General features: G+C 42.3%; 1 protein-coding gene across 4 annotated transcripts in view; it reads right to left on the bottom strand.

Annotated features, from left to right (window-relative positions):
- Farp2 (FERM, ARH/RhoGEF and pleckstrin domain protein 2) overlaps positions 1–23,209 on the bottom strand; it is a 108,032-nt gene that overhangs the window by 45,168 nt on the left and 39,655 nt on the right. For all 4 annotated transcript variants that reach the window (XM_039083771.2, XM_039083770.2, NM_001108233.2 and 1 more), the window contains 7 exons: positions 15,037–15,141; positions 14,204–14,246; positions 12,108–12,186; positions 7,316–7,413; positions 5,814–5,928; positions 5,252–5,399; positions 1,541–1,636 (listed from right to left, as the gene is read on the bottom strand). In XM_039083771.2, the coding sequence (XP_038939699.1) occupies positions 1,541–1,636; positions 5,252–5,399; positions 5,814–5,928; positions 7,316–7,413; positions 12,108–12,186; positions 14,204–14,246; positions 15,037–15,141 (684 nt within the window). The remainder of the gene's footprint in view (positions 1–1,540; positions 1,637–5,251; positions 5,400–5,813; positions 5,929–7,315; positions 7,414–12,107; positions 12,187–14,203; positions 14,247–15,036; positions 15,142–23,209) is intronic.

Genomic DNA, 23,209 nt, shown 5'->3' with positions numbered 1-23,209 from the left:
GATTTAAATGTTACTTGAATATATACCATTCCAATAGTTGCTTTTGTGGACTGCAGAGTTTCTCTTCTACCTTCCAAGAAACACCTTTTACTCACAGAGACAAAGGAAGCCTTTAATTTGCATCTTTTCATCCACAGAGAGTAGAGAGTTATTGAAACAGTAAACAGCAGATCCCTTTCCTTAATGCGGTCTGTTAGCATGGGGCTATAATCGCAGCACTTGAGAGTCTGAGTCAGGAGAATCAGGCAGTTGTACACAGTCAGCACAACACAAAACCCAAAACCAAACAAAGTAATAAAAACCACTAACCCACCAACCAACCAAGCAAACACACAGACACATGCAGAAAGGCAGACAGACTCATGCTTTCATGTCTCTACTAAACTCGATACTGCCCACAGTGCACAGGAGCGTGTGTGGGATTGGACAAAAGCCCCGTGTGCTTCCTAGGAGCTTAGAGACACTCTTGTGGCTGGTCCAAGGGCTGAGACTCCCCCGGGACTGGAGTATCCGTAAGCCCAGCCAGGTGGCATCTCCACCTCCAGCCTTGTGGCAGCTTAGCTGATCTATTGTCTCCTAACTTCCTTTGAACAAACAAAATACAATTTGAACAACTTCCTTGAAGCACTGAATTCCCCCAATGATCACAGTACACAGTTACTTTTTGTATTTATTCAAAGAAAATTTTTTAAAAATCAAATGCACTGTTGTTTTTTGCCTATAAGTGTGTCTGTGTGAGGGTGTCAGATCCCCTGGAACTGGAGCTACAGACGATCATGAGCTGGGAATGAAACTCCAATGCTCTGGACGAGCAGCCAGTGCTCTTTATTGCTGAGCCATTCTCCAGCCCTACATTTTCTATTTCTAATCCTTCAGTGTGATTATTAACTTGTCAGCTGCTGTGGATTGAAAACTCTGTAAACAGGAGGGTGCTGTTTTGTTTAGACTGGATCTTGCTATATAAACTAGGCTGATTTCAAATTTCATAATTCTCCTTCCCTGCCTCCTGATTAAAAAGAAGTTATTATTTCTTGATAATCAAGGATTCTTCGATTAGACTTAGCTAGAGGTCAATTTGTTATGTGTGTGCGCCTGCATGTATGTATGTGCAGAATACTGTGGAGGAGGTCAGAAGAGGGGTTGGACCTCCTGAAACTGGAGGTACAGACAATAGTGAGCCACCATGCAGGTGCTGGGAACTGATCCAGGTCCCCTGCAAGTGCAGTCAGTGCTCTTACCTGCTAAGCCATCTCTCCAGCCCCAGAGATCATATTTTTAACTAAAAGCACCTGGGAAGGATGGGGAGGCCGCTTAGCTCTGTCTGGGCAGAGGTTCTCACTTAGCATTGTGAAGGGTTCAGACTACCCTCAGCATGCACCTTCCTAGGCCCAGCCCAAGCCTACTGGCCCTCAGGGTGATCTTCCTGCCTCTGCATCTAGAGTGGTGAGATTACAGATGTGGGCCCCAATTTTATACCAAATGCTTTTAAAGAAAAAAAAACTTTACCTAACAATATTAAATGCTTCAAAATAATACTTACATGGACCTCAGGGTGGAGTTTGATAAGAAACCTTTTCCTCTTGAAGCTTAGTTTACGGACTTTGGACCAGTTGAAAGTATTGATTTTGGTGGTGCCCTGAAATATCAGAGACAGACATGCAGTGGAACATTCGTATCAACTTAGGTTATATGACATCACTGATAAGCAATACAGCAATTCAAGTGACATGTCACCATTTCATCTCTGACAGCTCTGAATCCAAAGCCAACATCACATAAAGACTATTTTGCAGTGTGATTTAAATTTCTTTGATACAGTTTTCTTACTACCTTAGATCCTCTGCAAGAACAGTATGTATTCTTTTAAAATTGTATTTATTTTTATTATTTTTAATTATGTGTATTTGTGTGTGCGTGCACACGCCCACATGAGTGTAAGCATCCACAGAGGCCAGAACTGTCTGTCCCTTGGAGTCGGAGTTACAGGTGGTTGTGAGACATTCAATGTGAGTATGAAGATCAAACTCAGGACCTCTGGAAGAGCAGGATGTGCCCATGACCACTGAACCACCTCTCCCACAGTGTGCACTCTTAGGCACCAGGCAATCTTTCCAGTCCTATCACTTTTTTTATTTGAGAGTTTCATTGTGTAGCCCAGGCTGGCCCAGAACTCTTTGGATAAACCAAACTGTCTTTGAGCTTCCTCAGTCTTCCTTCTGCCTGCCTCTGGAGTATTATAAGACAGGTGTGGGCCACCATGCTCAGCTCAACAGTGACAATCTTACTCCACTTTACTTTGACTTTGTTTTATAAAATTAGACATAGTTACTTTTTGTGTATGTATGTGTACTCACATGCCACAGTGCAGATGTGGCTGGTGGTCAGAGGACAACTTGTGAGCACTGGTTCTCTCCTCCCATGTGGGCCTGAGACCTGAACTTGGATCATCAGGCTTGGCAGCAGGGGCCTCTATCAGCGGAGCCATTGTGCAGGCAGGCCTAGTCCTGTTTCTAAACTTAGAACTACTGTTCTACTTTTTTCTCAAGCCCTCTGGTTTGCTTTTAGAAATTGCTGTTTTCTCTGTAATAGGAACAGAGTAACAAGACTCAAGCCTGAAGTAGTAAAACTTCCCTCTCATTCTTGACCCATTCTTGACTGAGAGCCTGTCAGCTGCAATTACCCTTTGTAGGACCTGTAAAATCACCAATTTAATTTGTATGGAACTCTGTGTGTGTGTGTGTGTGTGTGTGTGTGTGTGTGTGTGTGTGTGTGTGCGCGCGCGCGTGCGCGCACACGCGCGCGCATGTGTGCATGTGATTTCCCCACAAACAACAGAATACTATATAGAGTTTTGAATCTTTCTCCAAATGAATATTTCATGAGGAGCTGAAGAGCATCCCTTTCCAGTGTGCAGCTGTCTACAATACAGAAGTGTATAACTTATTTAAATGGACTTTTGGATGGTTATTTTCTAGTATTTTACAAATAAGACTAAAGTAAAAATTACAAAAGAAGAATTTTATATTTTGGATGAAGAGCTCTCTTGCTTCTCATGGTCACAACACAGCAAACTTCTCTGGTCACTAGAATCTGGTGGGTGATATGCCACATCCTCCTACGGTTTTGTTCTGTCTTTCTGTCTCTTCCATCTCTGGTACTAGCTGCTTCTTCTAAAAACATTTAGTTCCTGTTCTTTGGGTACCGACGTCCTCAGGTGCCTGGGACTCTGTTCACATGCAAGCATTTAAAGAGCCAGGAATGTGACTTTATGGTTAGGACTCATTGACAGTCATCAGTGAATGCTAAATTAGGAATAAATCTGAAGAGATGTGGATGACTATGTGGTTAAAAGGACATCTCAGCTGTAAGAGACAAACTACTAACTCTGTCGTAAAGAGCACAGAGGTTTAATCCACTAGCAGTAAGGACAGATGGTTGTCTGTTCCTCTGGGTGTGAAGCTCTGAAGGGTATGACATTTCCTAGGGGCTCAGCTGGGACCATGTTACCTGAACTTAATCACAAAAGACATCCAATAAGTCACGATGAGGGCTGTATTATTAGAAGTAAAAGACACTCTTCAATAATAATGTCATAAAACATAATGAAAAAGAGAAGACCACAGTAAATGATCCAGACTCAATAGTCTGAGACTGAAGATGTGATAGGTAAATGATACATCTGGTCTTAGACTACAGTCTGTCCTGGAGGAATACAGCTATAAAAGGATATCACCACTGGGCCCGACAAAACAACTGACATTTTATTAATAAAATGATCTCATTTTAATTTTTGATCTTATAATTTTTAAATATTAAAATTTATTATTTATGTTGTGAGTGTGTGTGTGCATGCACGTGTATATATGTGTGTGTATGGGTGTACACATGCCATGTCACATGTGTGGCAAGTTACAGAAGTCAGTTCTCCCTACAGGAGAACTCAGGTCCTCAGGTTTGCCAAGCAAGCTTACACAATGAGCCATGCTGCTGTCATGCTAATTTTTTCTTTTAAGGCTTGCTTTGTTGCCCAGGCTGGCCTTGAACTTGTGATCCCCTGACTCAGCTCCCTGACAATTGGGATAAATTATTATTGGTGTCAGCGATAAGTGTACTGTGATTATGTAAAGAACACCATTTCTGTAGGAAATGCATACAAAGGTCTGAGGGATGGGGATGCCTCTTTGTTGCTGGTTTTAGCTACTTTGTGGGCTGTTCTTTCTTTCACTCTTCTCTACCCCTTTCCTTCCACACTTTCAGTCCTAACACTACATAAAGAGAAAAGGAGTAGACGGGAAAGGAAAGAACTCCCTGAGTAAAGTCTTGGGGCAGAAAGGGGCAAGGTTATCATTCGACTACTTCCTGCTGATGGGGGCATTGAGTTCCTTGGGGCAGATCTGATCTTTGCTGTCAGGATATCTGATTTCCTCTTGTGGTTTCTTCTTTGTGCACAACTACTTAACAAACTGAGAGCAACAGCCGACCAATGACCTCCCCTGGGCTCTACCGTTTACCCTCTCTGTGCCATCCCAACACTCGGCTGCTCAGAGGCGCCTCCACACCAGTGCTGCTGTCGCAGGTTACTGGCATCTGCACCTATGGCTGCCAGGTAGTCGGCTTTTCAGAGCAGCCTCCAGTTTCCTGTCAATCTGGCCAGCATGTCTAGGGCTTGACACATGGAGGGGCTGTGAGTCTACATTTTCAGGGAGGTGCCTTGTTTCTAACGTCGTCTGACACATACCACGAGGGGAGGCCCTGTACTGCTTCCCTGGCTCTGCCAGCTTGGCTGCAACTGCTCTTCACAGAGAAAAGCCAGACTCTCTATTATCAAGCTCATGGTATCCAACTGAGCTTCCTGTCATCAAAAGCGCTCATAGCCCAGCAGAGCTGTCACCCCTAGAATATCCACAGCCCTTCAGACAAGACCCTGAGTCCCAGTTTAAGATCCTAGGGGGTGACTCTGGTACAACAATAGAATAAACACTGAGAAGGGAATGGATCCCTTGGGCAGTGGTCAGTCCTGAAGGTAGTTGGGGGCTCATGAGTTCTGGAACAATGAGCAGAGTTTTACTGTGGCAGAGAGGGACAAGGAAGCAGCTTCTTCATTGTAAGAGGTCAGATCAGACGATATGCTAAGATTCTCCTCACACATGGCACTCACTTATCACAACAAAAAATCTACCAACAACAAACCGTATCTACACACCGTGCACTAGGATGGCCTGCTCTGGCCTCTCCCTGCCTGTCCACCTACCTGGAACACGAGGACGCCCATGTGAGAAACTGCCAGATTAATCTTGGTCCCTTCTCTGTCAGAAGCCATGTGAAACCTGATGCCATACATTTCCAACTTTCTTGCAATCTCAAGCACCTGGAAATCTGAGTCCGCAGGAGTCTGGCCCCTGTATTGAAGGACATTTTAACATATCAAAACGTGTGTTGTAAAAGAGTCAAAGTGTATGAAAAAGTGAGTCAGGAAAAGTCAGAAGAAGCGGCCAACAAAGCAACGTGGGAGATGATGTTAGATGGCAGATGGCTCACTGCTACACATGCAAAGGGTAGAGAGGATGCTTCATTTAAATTCACTAAATGGTCAGCTTTACAACTTTCTTGAAGTTATATGCAAGCAACACATCTAGCTACCAAATAGTAGGTTGGAGGAAATGTCATAAATGATACCGGTGGGCGGTTGTATGCTCTGAGACCAGAGTACAGCCTCTGTTACTTCAGCTCAAATTCTGCAGACACCTGAACAACAGTTCCTGGTTAGCCATCTTTAATGTAGCTGTAACTCCATCACTTCGCTCCTGACTCACGTGTGCCTTTGATGGAAGTCGAGTATCTTGTCCAGGGATTGCTCCTGGTTGGGCAAGTAGTCATTGGCTTTGAGGTGTTCTCGATCCAGGGTTTCATCATAATCTCCGATTTCCGCTGAGAAGAGATAATGATAAGTTGTCACTTGGGTTTTGAAATAAATCTGTGCATGTAAATGTTTTATATATTATTTTTCCATATATTATGCTGTTCAAAGGTAAACATAAGAAAAGGTATGAGATTTTCCCTCCAACTTCTGAAGACCAAAAATTCTGATGACTGTTTATAGTGAACCCTGAGTAAATGACTTACTGTTTTAATTTAGTCTTTAAACGATTGTTAAACATTTTAAGTGAGTATGTTGCTTGCCTATGATGTACGTATGCACCAGTGTGTGCAAAGCTTAAGGAAGCCAGAAGAGAGCACTGCGCTCCTGGGCCTGGAGCTGCAGATGGTTGTGAGCCACCATGTGAATGCTGGGAGCAGAGCCCAAGGAGGCATGCGCAGCAAGTGCTACCCTGAGTCACCTCTCGAGCCCTGGCTTACTATTTTTAAAAATCATAAATTGTCTCATGGATACTATGACCAGAGTCATTATTTTACTTTAGAAAAACACATGCTAAATCTTTTTTTTCTTCCTTCAGGGCTTTTCAACTTTCCAAAAACTTCCCCATTTTATGAATTTTCAGAAGATTTATTTTTATTTTATGTATATGAATATTTTTGCCTGCACATAGTAAATGGCCTCATCATTGGTCTAGAAGAGATGTGGGCCCTTCCCTCTCCATCCCTGTGGCCGGTAGCTTCTTAAGTCCTATAAGCATGCGCCCCTATCTTGGAATCTCTTGCTATACTTCTCACCATTTATTTCTGAATTAAGTTTAGTTTTTATATCTTCATCATCTTTTGTTTCATAAAAGATACTAAAGGACCGCACTCTCTTCCCTTTCCTGTTAATGTTTAGACAGCAAGGAATACAACTCACTCTCAGGAGGCCCTTTTCTGGGCGTGCTGAGAATATGATTTACAGTCTGACGGGTTGGATACATATTGCTGTTAAATTAGATAAAGGTAGACAAGGCATAAAGGCAGAGGTCAGTCTAGGGCACACAGTGAATTCAAGGCCAGGTTGAGTTGCTTAAAAACATAAAACCAACACAACTTCCAAGGGCTAGTTCTGTGGTTCAGTGGTAGAATGTCTGCCTAGCATGTGCAAGGCTCGTGTTCTCTCCCAGCACTGGGGAGGGAAGAGAGAAAGCACAGACAGCAGAGGCAACTCTAAGGAATGAATGTAACCACAGTCTGTGGCCTTGAGGCTACAGGCAGAGCTACTGTACATTACAAACGTCAGCTTTCCACCTAGGCAGAATATATCTAAGGAAATGTCCATTTCTTTAAAGACCAGGTTTGGCAATTAGTCATGAGCACACCAACAACAGCAGCTCTTCAGTGCCTGAGCCCAGGACTGGCCTGTGGGAGCTTCTCTCCATGTGAAGATACTAACACTGCAGAAGGTGGGATATGAGAAGGGCGGAAGTGGTGGCCGTGCAGGTCAGGCGTTCCTCTAGGAGGTCTCTCCTAAGTTGCAAGGCAAACAGGTACCTAGAAAGAGATTCAAAGCAAGAGCAGATTAACTCCAAAAGTTCTTTGGACATAATACAGACATGCCTCTATAGGAGAGCACACAAGCTCTGGGAAGCAGCAGCACTCAACACTGAGCAAAATGCAGGGCCCTCCCGCCAAGAGCAGGCAACATCACAAAAGCCCTTTCACAAAACAAGCAGACACCAAAGGTCAGAACACAGATCTCTTCAGCAGACTGAGCCATGCACGTCAGAGCACACACAGTGCTCAGCACACAGAAGGACTCTGTCTGACAAGAGGATAGAGAAACCAGCCTTCATGGGCACACCACTGACCCACACAGTCACACTCTCCAAGGCAGCACCTTTAACAAAGAGTTCATAAATTCATGTTATAAAACTGCACTCACAGTTTTGGATGAAAGAACAGAAATACACAATTAAGACAGTTTCAAATGTACCTGAGATACTTTTAAGCAGATTGATAATATTTTATCTTGGTTAGGCTCTAAGACACAAGCACTTTAAAATACCACTAGTGAAAATGGAACTATGGAAGGGAATCTAAAGGCATTTATGAGGCCAAGCATGATGACACACACCTTTAGTCCCAGCATCGCAGAGGCAGAGGAGGCAGAGGAGGGGGCAGGGGCAGGGGCAGGGGCAGGGGCAGGGGCAGGGGCAGGGGCAGGGGCAGGGGCAGGGGCAGGGGCAGGGGCAGGGGCAGGGGCAGGGGCAGGGGCAGAGGCAGGTGTAGCTCTGTGAGTTCAAGGCCAGCCTGGTCTCAACAGTGAGTTCCAGGACAGCCAGGGCTATATAATAGTAAGTCCTGCCTCTAAATAAATAAATACATACATACATACATACATACATACATACATACATACATACATAGACTGAGTAGTTCTTCCTCAGTATTGCTCTGGGAGCTACAAAATGTGTATAACACAAACATCTTGTCTTCCCAGAAATTTACACTTTGGTACAAGGTATTATAATTTTACTAGATTTGAGAATGGAGAGATGGCTCAGCAATTAATAGAAGAGAACTTGTTGCTCTTCTAGAAGACCAAGGTTCAATTCCCAGCACCCACATGGTGGCTCACAACTGTAATTTTAGTCCCAGGTGCTCTGATGACTAGTTGGCTACCAGGCACACATATGGTACACAGAAATTCATGTGTATATTACTACATTTAAAAAATTAATTTTAAATTTAAAAAATTACATTGTTCTATTTAAAAAAAATTACTGTTCTTTTTTGAAAAACGAAATGGAGTGCTTCATCAACTTGCATATCACCCTTATGTATACGGCATGCTAACTCTGTCTTCTTCCTATTTTAGTGTACTCACAGCTAAAAGGAACACCTACACTCGCTTAGAATTTAAGCTTTTCCACAGCGGTATTCCAGAGTTCACAGGGCATGTCAACAATGATATTTCTTTGCAATATTTCAACAGAAAAAGTGGGAATTCTCCTCAAGAGCACCGAGGTGACTGACAGTGTACACACAGTGAAAAGGCCATGGATGGCTGCAACTGGGAGAAACACCTCTGCTGACAGCTGAGGTGCACCTCTTGATGCTGATTTGTCACACAATCTCCTTAAGGTCTGCTATGCTATGTACACTGAAGGCTGCAAGTGTGGAGAGACTTCTGTGCAGCATCAGTACTTCCCTAGGGAGCGGGTAGGTGAGCAAGGACAAACAACTTTTGTTTTCTATTTTTATAACTTTACTTGAAATTTTCTTCAAATCTTTTGCCACAGATACAGTTTTGAGTACATTCAATGGGAAAAGGTAGAATGAAAGTACGAGGGAGTAACTGACTTCCTAGGACTGCGGTATGGTAGAGTGCTCACCAAGTGCACGCAGCCCTGGTTCTGTCTCTATCCACATATAAGCAGGGTATGGTGGCCAAAGTGTACATTCCTAACAGTCAGGAAGTGGAGGCAGAGGATCAGAAATTCAGGGTCATCCTCAGCTACACAGTGAGTTGAAGGTCAACCTTACCCATAAGGATCTTTTCCAATAACAAAGCAAAAATAAAACAGATTGCCACAAATGTACTTGAATTCTAATTCTCAGACTCAGGATCCTAAATTAGAAAGTATTCTGTTTAATTTGGGAGAATATGATTTAAAAGTGATTCCCTTCAAAAAGAGAATCCATGGTACTTCTTAGGTTTCAGTAAGGTACCAAGGTCTACTTCACATCCGCTCACAGGAGTGTGGCTTTGCCGACTGTAGCTTACAGTCCTCATCAACCTAAGAGGCTGAACTCACCCATCTTAGAACTGACTTTCTACGAGTTTCTGGATGCTCCATGATCTACAAAGTCTCTAAGAGGGGTTGGGTTCACTGTGATCCACTTATGAGCCTGGTCCAGTCAGGACTTAAGTCATTTTGGGGCACTATGACAGTATCCTGGTCGATTTCATCGCATCTCACCTGTGGTTTTGAGCCTATTTTATTCTTATCTTATTTTACTTTTTCAAGACAGGGTTTCTCTCTGCAGACTGGAAGTCCGGGGACGTGCTCTGTACACCAGAGCATTGGTCTTAAACTCGGGGATCTACTGTCTCTGCTAGGATTAAAGGTGTGTACCATATCCTACAAGATTGGAGTCAAATTTAAATTTATTGCTTTATTTCTCATTATAAAATCAATACACATAATTTCTTTTCCTAATCTTTACTATCTAGATGACTGCTGTTAGCACTCTATCAGTAATTTCTGAAGAAAAGCAACCTGTAATTAGAGAAGGAATGGAAATTTCCTCATATCCCTGGCCCTACTCACTCCATCCCCCTATTCATAAGGACTATTGATGCTATACACCTCCCACTTATGTAGGTCTCTGTTGATATCTATATGAACAGAATTTTGACAAATTTTATTCATATGCATAAATCTAAGTCACCCAAAGAATACTGGTTTGAAATTGTTCTAAGCTGGGTGGAGGTGGCGCACACCTTTAATCCCAGCACTTAGAGGCAGAGGCATGTGATCTCTGAGTTCGAGACCAGCCTGGTTTATAGAGCGAGTCCCAGGATAGCCAGGCTACAAAATGACCTTGTCTTGGGAGGGTGGGGGAGTTGAGAGGGTTGTAGTCTTAACACTCCAAGTTTTATTTTCAAGTGAAAAGCATCAGTCCTTCTCTTAGTTCTATTTTATATTTGTTCAGTGTAAGGAACATCAGCTAAGATGCTTCCTATCTGTGTCTCCTAGAATTTATTCATATCCTCACTCATTTACTGACTTGGGAATGTGGCATACAATTGCAAGTAAAAGGTAGAGACAACTTGTGGGAGTTGTTTCTTTTCTTCTGGGTTCTGGGGATTGAAATCAGGTCAGGTTTGGCTGCCTTTACCTACACTGAGACATTCCAACTGTTCTTTTCATTAGTGGTGTGGGGGTAGGTAGGGACGGGGGGGGGGGTGGGTGGGGGAGACAGACAGAGGCAGAGACAGACAGAGAGACTGACAGACAGGCAGAAGGAAGGAGGGAGGGAGGGGTTAAATGCACTAGAGATAATCTCAGAGGTACCAAAGTGTTGATGTTGTATTAAGGAATGAAAACATTTTGTATTAATTTGAGTTTTTGAGTTCTCCATTTTTCTTCCGGTATCTTCCATTTGTCTGCACTTGTGATACTGGCTTATCTGTGTCAGTCTGTTGTTAAATTGTTGATGCACACAAAAAAAACACAAGAAAGATACGAGGGATTCCTTACAGAAATCTTTAACAAGTTTGCAGAAAGGAGTCATTTTACCAACCCCAACTCACTCAGACAACCAATATCCATATGTTGTTGCCAACATTTATGGTGAATATTTATTTCATATGATTGCTTCTGCTTATTGGCTGCTTTAAGGAAATAGTTACCACAACACACACACATATATTATTCTGGGTTGGGGGCATGGAAGAGTACATAATTTAAGGAATGAAGCCATTAATTAGCTTAGGTTGTAAAAGCTGACTGCATGCAAAATCCGAGGCAAGGTTTGTTGTTATGATAGTCTCTTAAAGGCAGGTTAAACCTCCGAGTACACCACAGGAAGAGGATGTTAGCTGGTTTTAGTTTGTTTGCTTGTTTGTTTTGTCAATTTGACACAGGCTAGAGTCATTTGGGAAGAGGGAACCTCAGGTGAGGAAATGTCCCCATCAGAATATCTGTGAGCAGGCCTGTGGTGCATTTTCCTTGATTAATGATTAATGTAGGTGGATCATCCCAAAGGGGTTGCAAAACAGGTTGAGCAAGCCACAAGAAGCAAGTCACTAAGCAGTGTTCCCCACTTCATTTCCCGCCTACAGATTTCCTCCTTGAGCCCCTCAGTGATGGAGTATGACCCGAGAGTTGTAATCTGAAATGTATGAACGTTTTCTTCTCCAAGGTGCTTCTGGTCGTGGTGTTTTTCCACAGCAAATAAAATCCTAACTTCAATGAAGATAAGCCTTATGTGATCTCCAGGTGTACATTAACTTGGCTGTAAGGTCTGACAGAAGTTCAATCTTTGTAAATACAAGAAATATCTTCATAAACTTGTGTCACTAAAGTAGCATATAATATTTTCCACAATAAGTAAATAAACAGTAAAGCCACAGTTCCACCATACTCAGTGACACCTAAGTAGAGAGACAGCCTTGTTCCTTCCTAATCACTGATGGCAGAGGACCGACAAGGCCCTGACCAGAGGGAACACTTTACCTTGTGTACTCTTCTTGCAACTGACCAGGGTCAGGTGGGAAAAATTTTACTGCCAGGCGAAGCACTGCATTCTTAGGCTCTGTAAAAACAAAATAAATAATTTCACAGATAAGATTAATCTCCATATTTATTTTCTTTCCATATTATTATCAAGAAACTTCCTACACGCGCATTTATAAGGCCATAACTATCAGTCACATGTATTGGGAATTTCAATACTTTGCTTTAAGCAGAGACTACTTGGGAACATTCTTTAGTAGGTGGGAAATTACACATTAAAGCCTTTAAGTTAATTCCAGGCATGGTGACCTCTGTGAGTTCAAGGCCAGCTTGCTCTACAAATCAAGTTCTAGGATATCTGAAATTATATACTAAGACCCTGCCTCAAAAAAACAAAAACAAAAACAAAAACAAAAAAACCCCCCAAAAAAACAAAAAAAATCCCAAACTGGCAGAGAAGATGTAATGAGTTGGTAGAGTTTGTGTCTAAAATGCACAAGGCACCAGGTTCCATCCCAAGACCACGTAAAAGCCAAATGTGGTGCATATATCTGTAACTCCAGCATGGAGAGGTAGGGGCAGTGTCAACATCATCCTTGGACACACAGTAAGTCTGAGGCCAGCATGACTACATGAGCTCTCTCCCATTGTAATTTAAGTATAATTAAATTATAGCCAGCTGTGGTGGTTCATGGCCATAATCCTTAGCCCTGGGGAGGCTGAGGCAGTAGGATGGCTGTACACTGGAAGCAACCTAGGATAAATCTGAGATCAGTCTGGGTCACAGAGTAAACCTCTGCCCCTAAAAATAAAAGCAATTTAAACAACAAATTTATGTCAGGAGTGGTGGTGCATTCTAGGACTTAGGAAGCTAAAGCAGGAGGATCATGAGTTGAAAACTAGTCTGAGCTACAGAGAGGGGCTTTGCCTTGAAAACAACTAAATACATCAATAAAATAGATTCCTTTTTGTATTTCAGGACAAATTACATTAAGGTCAGTGCAGATCTGAGGTCTATGCTACTGAGATGTAACCATGCCAATCGTTTTTAGGAGACAAGGAACAGCCTTTTCTTCTCAGCACAACGGTCACTCTCATGTATCCTTCTTTTCCTAATGTGGTTGCTAGAAAAAGGTGTAGTCAATGCTGTGCATGATGGTCCGTACTTGTAATCCCATCAGCTGGGAGGCTGATGCAGGAGGATAGTGAGTGCAAGGGCAGCTTGGATACATGGAATGAACCTGCTCCCTCTTCCTGTAACCAAAACACAACCATGAAAACAAACAATCCTCAAACCACAAAGGCTGTTCTGTTAAGTGCAGATGTGCTTGCCTGAATGTATGTATGTGCCCAACACACCGGCCTGGTGCCCTTGGAAGCCTGACCCTGGAGTTGCGGGCAGCTATAAGCTGCCATATGGATGCTGGGGACCAACCAAGCCTTGGTCCTGCATGCGCCCTTTCTTTAGTCCTCAAAAAAGGTTTCTTAAAGAGGCACTGCAGGGCTGAGGACATGCTCAGTGGTTAAAAGCATGGACTGCTCGTCCAGAGGAGTTCCATTCCCAGCAACCACATGGTGGCTCACAGCTGTCTGCGATTCCAATTTCAGAGGATCCAGCAACATCTCACAGGCATTACATGTAAGCCAAATACCAATGCACATAAAATAAAAAACAACGGCTACACAGAGAGACCCTGTGTCAAACAATAACAAGACACCCAAACAAACAAAAAAGAGGTGTTGCGATGTCTCTTCATAACCTAGAAAGAAACTTCTGTTTTCACCCTCCATATTGACCCACAATTAAGATATCAAGGAATAAGGACTATGACTTTCAAATTTAAGCTAACTTACCTAGGATGCTGATCTATTATGGTTTTAAAAGCAACCATTGACACACACACACACACACACACACACACACACACACACACACACACACACACACAAGCAACCATTAAGTGACTTCGAGTCTACCCACTGCGACCGAGCTACCTATACGAAGCAGTGACAGTGCCTGTGGGCATCTGAATACTGTTCCAGAACAAGGCACCGTAAGTGAGGATGGTTTTAAAGGAGCTAAGTAAGGCACTTACTTCGCACTTGCCGAATGATGGGTTTCATAGGTTCAAGCCAAATCTAAAGAGGGTTTCAACAGAAGAGAATAAACTATTAAATACTTTCTTCACTTAGTAAGTACGCTACAAAACACAAACAGTCAGGAAGTTTACGGCAGGCAACTTTACCCTGCTGCGCTCTTGCACACTGAACATGAGCTGCACAGGAGCTCAGCAGCACCTGAGCAGGACGGTGGGCGGGCAGGCTCTGGGACTCTAGCTTTACTCTGGACAACTCTACGTCCCAAGCAGAGCCGCTGTGGGCAAACAGCGAACAGAAGAGATGTCTGCTGTGGTACCAGAGCAGACAAACTCCAGCAAACTCCCTGTCCTGCTCAGGGGCTGAGGCCCTGGACAGAGCAGAACAAGGGCATGCTTTCTGATCTAAAGGGCTGATACAATTTTTTTGTTTTTAAAAGAGTCACATCTATAAATAATAGAACAACCCATACTTTTTACAGGTTGTTTAATAAGTAAAATGATGCAAAATTAGTCCACTTGGCTCAAATTCGACTTGAACACAATTCAGATTTAGCAGAATATATGAGGAGTTGCCATGGCAACTCAGGTTTCTTGGCACAGGTACTAACTGGTAGAATGAGTTCAGGAAAGATATGCATTTAGGCTTAAAGGAAGGTATGTTCCCCATAGGTAAAATCGAGTACTTTAATAGTATAATGTGCTACTTATCAAACATCTTGTTTAAATCATTATAGTATGACCTAAAAGGCTTTCTGTAATTATGGTGGATGCCATAATTACTCTGCACTACAGTCAGACCCAGTGTCCAAATGCAAATCCAAAGCACATACCCAGTAAGACTGGACGTTCTTGAACTCCAGACCAAAGTAGTCACATTCAATCAGATTCAAATGCTTCCACACTTGCGTCAATAAGACCTGTCCGTCACACTTAGGCTGCAGGGAGACAGGAGAGAAGAAGTTCACTGATTGGGTGGAAAACAACAAAAGTTTATGAAAACTGGCATAAAGTTACATGTTTCACATAAAGTTTTATTAGATTTCTTCCCTCAGTTTTGCCTTTGTGTGTATAAGATTCACAAGCTATCACAAGCAAATAAATAGATCTTGAGCTTAGAAACTGATAAACTAAACAAACAAAAACTGCCTTCTCAGTGTGTTTAGTCAAATTTCTTTGTAATTTCAGACCATAGCAACCATTTTCAGTTTCAGTTAACATTTTACCAAAGAATTTATCAATATAATTTACCAATAAAAAGCAGCATTCCAAAGTCCATTTATATAGGGTTGCAGTGAGAAATTTACTATTTGATAGTACTTTCAATGCTGTGTATCCAGACTGTCCTGGAACTCACTCTGCAGACCAGGCTGGCCTCAGACTCAGAGACTCCCCCTCCTCTTGCCCGTCCCACCCCCCCCCCAACTCCCCCGTCCCTGTCCCTGCCTCTCCAGTGCTGGGATTGAAGCATGCACCACCACCACTTGCCTGAAAAACTTGATTAGAGAGATCAAATTATAATGATCCAGAATCATACTGAATTAATATAATTTATCTTCTACCTACACATAAGCTGAATGAATAAAAATCAAATAGAGCTTAGTGGTTAATAAATTAGTCCCAGGATAAATTAAAACGGCGAGATTTCATTAATCATGGAGGACCAGAAGAAGTGTCTTTGAGGCACTTCTACCTAGTTCAGGGGAAGCTATATGGTTTTTATTTTATTTTATTCTTTTGAGGTGGAGAGATGTTGTATGAGCTATGGGGCTACATTTGGATGACAGAGGACAGCTTTTTGGAGTTGAATTTTTCCTTTCACATATTCATGGCTTCTGTGGGTTCCAGGGATTGAACGTAGATCATTGGACTCAAGGCTACATTTCTGCCCTACTTGAAAAAAACAAAAAACAAAAAAACTGGGAGTGTGGGGAGCACGTTGCTGCACACCTTTAATCCCAGCACTTGGCAGCCTGTTCTACATAGTGAGTTCCAAGCAAGCCAGGGTTACAAAGTAAGACTGTTGTCTCAAAAACAAAACAACAAAGATTTTTTTTTTTTGGTTCTTTTTTTTTCGGAGCTGGGACTGAACCCAGGGCCTTGCACTTCCTTTTTTTTTTTTTTTTTTTTTTTAGCTTCTTTTTTTTTTTTAAATTTAGAGAATACTTTATTAGTTTTTGTAATCAAACCCACGTAGATAAGACCTTACATATTTAATACAGTGTGTTACCCCTGTACAAATGGAAAAAACTTAAGTTCAACATTTCTAGACCAATATGGCTGTTAATTTCTGTACAGTGCCAACTCAACACAGTAAACGGGGATACTTTTTTCCAAAGTTGACAGCACAGCTAAAGTTTCAAAAAATTCAAATTATATATCTGTATATATATATTTATATTTATATAAAAAGACCAATAATAGCAGTGTGTTATGCATCAACAGCAGCAACAGCTTTTCCAGGTTCTGCAGTCATCTGAACAAAACTGTAGAGACATCCAGCACACTCCATTAAAAAAAAAAAAGTAAAAAAACAAAACCCGAGAAAACAGCACAGTTCTGTTACTCTTGTGGTACCTGGCACCATTTTTTTTTTTAAATTAGCTTCTCTTTTTTTTTTTTTTTTTTTTTTTTTCCGGAGCTGGGGACCGAACCCAGGGCCTTGCGCTTCCTAGGTAAGCGCTCTACCACTGAGCTAAATCCCCAGCCCCTTAAATTAGCTTCTCAATCATCATCTGGAAAGAAAACATTCTGAGCAACATCATTAAAAACAGCTCTGATAAAGCACGGTCACTACTACGTATCATAAAGCAGGTACAAGCTATTTTACATCCACAGAGGTATGATACAGTACTGTCCTACATCTATAATACTAGAGGATACAATTTAAAAGGCATTATTTGAGACTTGATTCTACTTTTCCAGCAGAGGGCCCAAAGGATGGTGTGACACAGCTTTGTAAAGAAACATACTCTAGACAGGATTTCCTTTCACTAGTGGCACAGTTCTAAGGATTCATTCTCTCCATGAATGTCAGCTAAAACCGTTATTAAAAAAATGAAATATCCCTAGAACAAAACCGTATAACCACCGGATTCACATGAAGATGACCTAGTGGAGACAAGCTGGACCTCACCTTACCAACAAGCGATCAAATCTGTTATGTTTAAACAGTGAGACCTCCAAGGAAGGAGATGCCAAGTAGTGCTTCAAAGCTTCGGACCACAATCAAACACAGCATCCTTTTCAACAGAAGCAGAAGCTCATCTGAATATGCTCAAGGATGCTGACATCAACATTTAATCATCTCCTCACTCATCCAGGAAGAAGGGCAGATCAGTTACTACTGTACTTTATTGTGTTCAACCAAATCACCATGTTACAAAAATAGCAAGCTGCCATAATAAAAAATAAGGCTCCTCTATCCAGCACCAGATAGCATCATTTTACTTTCAAGCCTAGAAATTGCACACTTGTATATAAACCAACCGAAGATGAGGATTGAGAGTTCATCTTGGTGGATTTTTCCTTTGATGAATATGAAGTGTCCTTCCTTATCTTTTTTGATGACTTTTAATTGAAAATTGATTTTATTTGATATTAGAATGGCTACTCCAGCTTGCTTCTTCTGACCATTTGCTTGGAAAGTTGTTTTCCAGCCTTTCACTCTGAGGTAGTGTCTGTCTTTGTCTCTGAGGTGTGTTTCCTGTGGCCTTGCGCTTCCTAGGCAAGCGCTCTACCACTGAGCTAAATCCCCAACCCCAACAAAGATCTTTAATATTATAAATTCATATGTATATCCCTCGAGAAACAAATTTGGAAATAACTTTGAAAGTTCATTATGTATCTATCTGTCCTATCAAGTCCACTTTTCCACATGGGCACTCTTATAAACTGCTCAAAGCTAATTACACAAGGAGCCATTTAGTAGAAGATTGACCAACCGAGTAACAGCAGCAAGGTGTGGTGGCTCATGGCCATCATCTTAGCGCCTGGGGAAGCTGAGCCAGGAAACTACTGAGTTTGAGCTAGCCTGGCATACACAGTGAGCTCCCAGCTCAGCCTGGGCTCCAGAAAGCTTAGCTCACTCAACACAAACAAACAACCCAAATAAGTAGTAACACAACCATAATGAAAGAGAACCCGGAACTCTATCTACTATGGAATAAAGTTCAAAGGAAAAATATCAGTTGGAAGATTAAAGGTCTTCACAGTCCATGAAATATGTGATGTCTGCACACCAAATCTTTAAGAAAATTATCATTATTGCATTGGAGAGAAGAAGTAAAGGTAAGGCTTTATCGTTTATTCTTGTGATGCTGGATCAATTGGCATGAACAACCTTTTCTTCATAAAAACATAAAATAGGAGAAGAGGAAAGTCTTTAGTGTTCAAAAGCACAGCATACTCCAGATGTTCTGGGTAACCACCGTAGTTATTCTCTTAGGAGAAAAAAATCACTGAAGAAACAAACTCTTGAAATTTCTAATAAAGAAAGAATAGTGGAAAAAATAAATTGGATACCTTAAAAGAGGACTACAGAATGAACTTGAAAGTCTTTGGGGAGAGGGGCAATAAGGCCTCATTATGCACCCCTATATAATAACTTTGTTATATAGACCAGACAGGCTTCCAACTCAGAGATCTCTCTGCCTGTGCACCGTGAGTGCTAGGATTAAATGCACGTGTCACCACACCTGACTCCATTTTGCTTTCTGGTTTTATATAGCCCTGGCTAGCCTGCAACTTGCTATGTGGACCAAGCTGGCTTTAAAAACAAGAGGCCCAAGTGGTGGCTCACACATTTAATCCCATCACTTGGGAAGTAGAAGCAGGTGGACCTCCGAGTTCGAGGCCAGCCTGGTCCACAGAGTGAGTTCTAGGTTGGAGTGGGAGTGGTGATGGTTTACATAGGCCCTGTCTTGAAAAAAGAAATGAAAACAAAACAAAAAAAATCCAGAGATCCAAATACAATTTTTTATTTAGTCATTGAGAATTTCATATCTATGGGCTGGAGAGATGGCTCAGTAGACAAAAGGCTCTTGCTGCCAAGCCTGACAACCTGAGTTTGGTCCCCAGAATCAGCATGGTGGATGGAGAAAACCTTGTCCTCTGACCTCTACATCTGAGCTGTGGCACAAGTACACACCCTCCCCCAGTAAATGAAGACTTCCCAATTTATCATCCCTCTTTGAGACCATTTCTTTTTACTCCTGTAATCCACTGAGCGCAGTTAGTGCTGACTGTGTGTGTATAGACGGATGAGATCTGGCTGGATGTGAGCTCCTGAGGCCATGTTCTCTCCAGAGGCCAGCAGTTCACTGCCTTCCCCTCACCCATCTGTCCTCTAGCTCTCACACCATTATCAGTTCGCCTTGTTATAGACACATTTATGAATAGCAGAACAAATCTTACAGGTAAGTTACCTGTCATTACTTCTTACCACCTCACAGGGAGAACTCACTGATGTGATGGCCTCTCTGAGAAGGTTTGCCACTGCTGTGACCTGAAAGAACACCCCAAGACCCACCCCCATCTACATTTCTCCAACACCCTGGGTTATTAAATAGGTGGAAGTCAAGGCAGTTATGGGATGCTTGCTACACCAGCAGCCAGACCACTAGGTTAGAGAACCACTCCAGGAAGCCTTCCAGAAGCTGCTCTGTTGCCATCTCCATCTGCTTCACTGGGATGCTCGACCATGTGGGAGCACTCTCTCTTCCAGTTCCCCCATTTCCAGAGCTGATGGAGTTCAAGACTGAGGGTGAGAAGGGAATGGGGAGGCAAGTACACCCAATGTACTGCTTTAGGGGGAATTCCTTTCCCCTTCATTCTGCCAGAGTGCCCCCTCTGACAATCTAAAGCAAAGTCAGCTCACTTCTATGGCCGTCTGCGTCAGTTCTACCTCTCAGACTATTTGGTAAGGCCTAGCTAGCAACATGGACATTACACTGGTGTCTGCCTATGTGATAGTTCTTCCTTCTAGACAGCCAATCTGAAGGCCAGGTACAGGGTCTTCCTTCCTGTGTCTCCAGGCCTAGAATGTGGTAAATACAGTGCAAATGGCGATAGAAATGCACAGCCAAGATCCTGACGGCACCCGTAGTCTGAGATGAGTCTTACTTCAGCCCCTTCCATCTTCTACTGCCTGGCCACTCTCGTGTGCCAAGCAGGGTAGTGTGGCCTGGGCTTGCCAACCGGACCTACATGTTAGGACCCATGTTCCTACACAGGAGCACAGGTGCACACTCAAGATGCACCTAATGCCCAGCATGTCCTATGCCCATGTAACTGTGTGTGTACACACACAGACATGTGCCTTTGGGTGTAGTCTATGCCTATGTAACTATATGTGTGTACACACACAGACATGTGCCTTTGGGTGTAGTCTTTAACTTTAGTACGGTTTTACTAGATAACCGAGTTCTCCAAAGTCTGAGCAACAGAGAAATTTCCTATCTTTTGTGTCACTGACATCAGACTTGAGTCCCACAAATGTCAAAGAGACATTTCCAAAAACGTGTACATTTTCTTCAAAGCATTTGAGGAAGGGTAATATTTCCAAAACCCAAACACATACAAACATATCCTCACATAAAATTTAAATTTATGGATAGTATCCTTAGTAAAATACAGGCAAATATGTCAGTAACAATTAAGAGCATTATAACAATGCAAAGTTCATTCAAAACATGTAAGAAATTTTGTACTGTATTATACCATTACACTTGTGTAGAAGAAAAAGAAATCCTACGACAAGGTGGCAAGATGGCTTATTGAATAAAAGTGTGAAATTGTGTAAGCCTCCACTGTGTAAACTGGATCCTATAGTGAAGGACAGAAGTGACTTCTAAAAGTTCTCCTCTGACTTCCACACACACATGCAGCCCAGGATGGCCGAGAAGAAAAGCTTGATCTCCTGAGCTTCACCTTCACAGTGCTGGGATCACAGGTTCACACCACCACATGCTCCTCACATCTATTCTTGATATAAATTCTTCTGTGCTTGCTTTGTCCGTGTGTTTGAGATGTAGCCTGTCTGTGCCATCCTGGCTGTCCTGGAATTTGCTATGTAGATTGGATTGGCCTCAAGCTCACAGAAGTCATCTTGCCGTTCTCTGCCACCTAAGTTCTAGTTGCTAGTTTGGTTTTTGAGACTAAATCTCACTATATATTAAAGACTAACCTCAAATTTGCATTAATCCTCCTGCCTCAACCTCACAAATGCTGGGTTTACAGGTATATGTCACCACGCTTGGCACATTCTTCCTATTCTTTTTTTAAATGGTTTATTTTTATTTTATGTTTATGGTGTTTTGCTTGTATGTGTGTCTGTGTGAGGGTGTTGAATCTCTTGGGACTGGAGGTACAGACAGTAACCAACATGTGGGTGCTGGGAATTGAGCCTGAGTCCTCTGGAAGAGCAGCCAGTGCTGAATCATCTCTCAAGCCCCCCTTGATATACCATCTTCACTATTAAGAAGCAGGAGGTTCTCTGACTTTGAGGCCAGCCTGGTCTACAGAGTGGGTTCCACAATAACCCTGTCTCGAAAACCAAACAAAAAAAGGATTTATTATCCTTATTTTGTATACGAGTGTTCTGCCTGCACGTTTGATGCTCACTGCATGAGTATGTGGTGCCTGTTGAGGTCAGAAGAGGGCACAGAACCCCTTGAAGCTGAAGTTAAAGATGGTTGTAAGCAGCCATGTGGGTGCTGTGAACTGACCGTGGGTCCTCAGCAGGAGCGGTGAGTGGAGCCATTGCTCCACCCACCTTGAGACAATTCTCTTTTGCAGTCAGTGCTGCTGGCGATACAAATGCAAGACTGTTGAACACACCGGGCAGGGGCAGGCAGCCATCGCTAATTAAGTCCTCGGCCTGATGTCACTGTGGGGCTTTGCTTTTTTGTTTTTTGTTTTGGTGGAGGGTGGTGAGGCAGGGTCCCAGCTCAGAGCATACATGGCTAGCCTGGACCTCCCTAAGTAGCCTAGGCTAGCCTTAAGTTTGCAGTGAGTGGTCTTTTAGCTGCTGCCACTTGGTACTTGGATGATGCGTGTGAACAATTGACTATAATTTGAGAAGAGACTAGAAGAAATAACTACATTTTTAAAAGCAAAAAAGTGAGCAGCTATCTTGGAACAAGCTGAGTCTGTAATGCCATTCGTTTTATCTGCAGCTTCTCGACTGAGTGTATGACTATTACTGGGGGTAAAGTGTTGAAGTCTCCAACTGCGTCCTGTTCTCAGCTTCCTCCTTCCACACCTCTCAGCTTTGCTGCAGAGGGAGGTGCTCTGATGTATACTTAGTTACGCTTCCGGGTTGACCTGATCCTTCCAGCATTGCAGAATGACTTTCTGGTTTCCTACAGTTTACTTTGTGTAGTAAGAAAGCCTCTTTCCTTTCTCCTACATTTTCATGACATGCCACATTCTGGCCTCTAACCATCTCTGAATTTAAATGATATGTTTCTTGTAGTCAGTGTATAACTGGGCCTTACAAATTCAATTCAATTCCTACAAATATTCTAATGGATCTTTTCATATAAACAGGAAAAAATTCCAAAATTTGTGTCTATTTATTATAAAACATCTCATATTACCCAAACAATCTTGACAATAAACACAAAGTTGGCACACCATATTTCCTGATTTTGAATTGCCGGCATTATAAGCCACACGATCAAAGCAATATACACCAGCATTAATCTATACACAAAACCAGCAAAGGAGAGAGCCCAGAATCAAAACAAGCAATTAAGTCAACTAATTTCTGTCAAGAAGACATAATAGGAAAGAATAAAGACTTTAATAAACGGCACTGGGAAATGGAATAACCACATGCTGAAGAAAGAAACTGGACCCTTATCTAATGTCGCATATAGAAGTCAATTCAAAATTGATCAAAGACTTAACATATCTGCTTAAAACCATAAAACTTTTAGAAAGAAGGACTAATATAGTATACCCAGAGCTCAGCACACACTTTTAAAACTGGTGTATGGTGGC

This window comes from Rattus norvegicus, chromosome 9, assembly GCF_036323735.1.
Source record: "Rattus norvegicus strain BN/NHsdMcwi chromosome 9, GRCr8, whole genome shotgun sequence".
Taxonomy (NCBI): domain Eukaryota; kingdom Metazoa; phylum Chordata; class Mammalia; order Rodentia; family Muridae; genus Rattus; species Rattus norvegicus.
The sequence above is the reverse complement of the archived record's forward strand: the minus strand, read 5'-3'. Positions and strand labels throughout refer to the sequence as shown.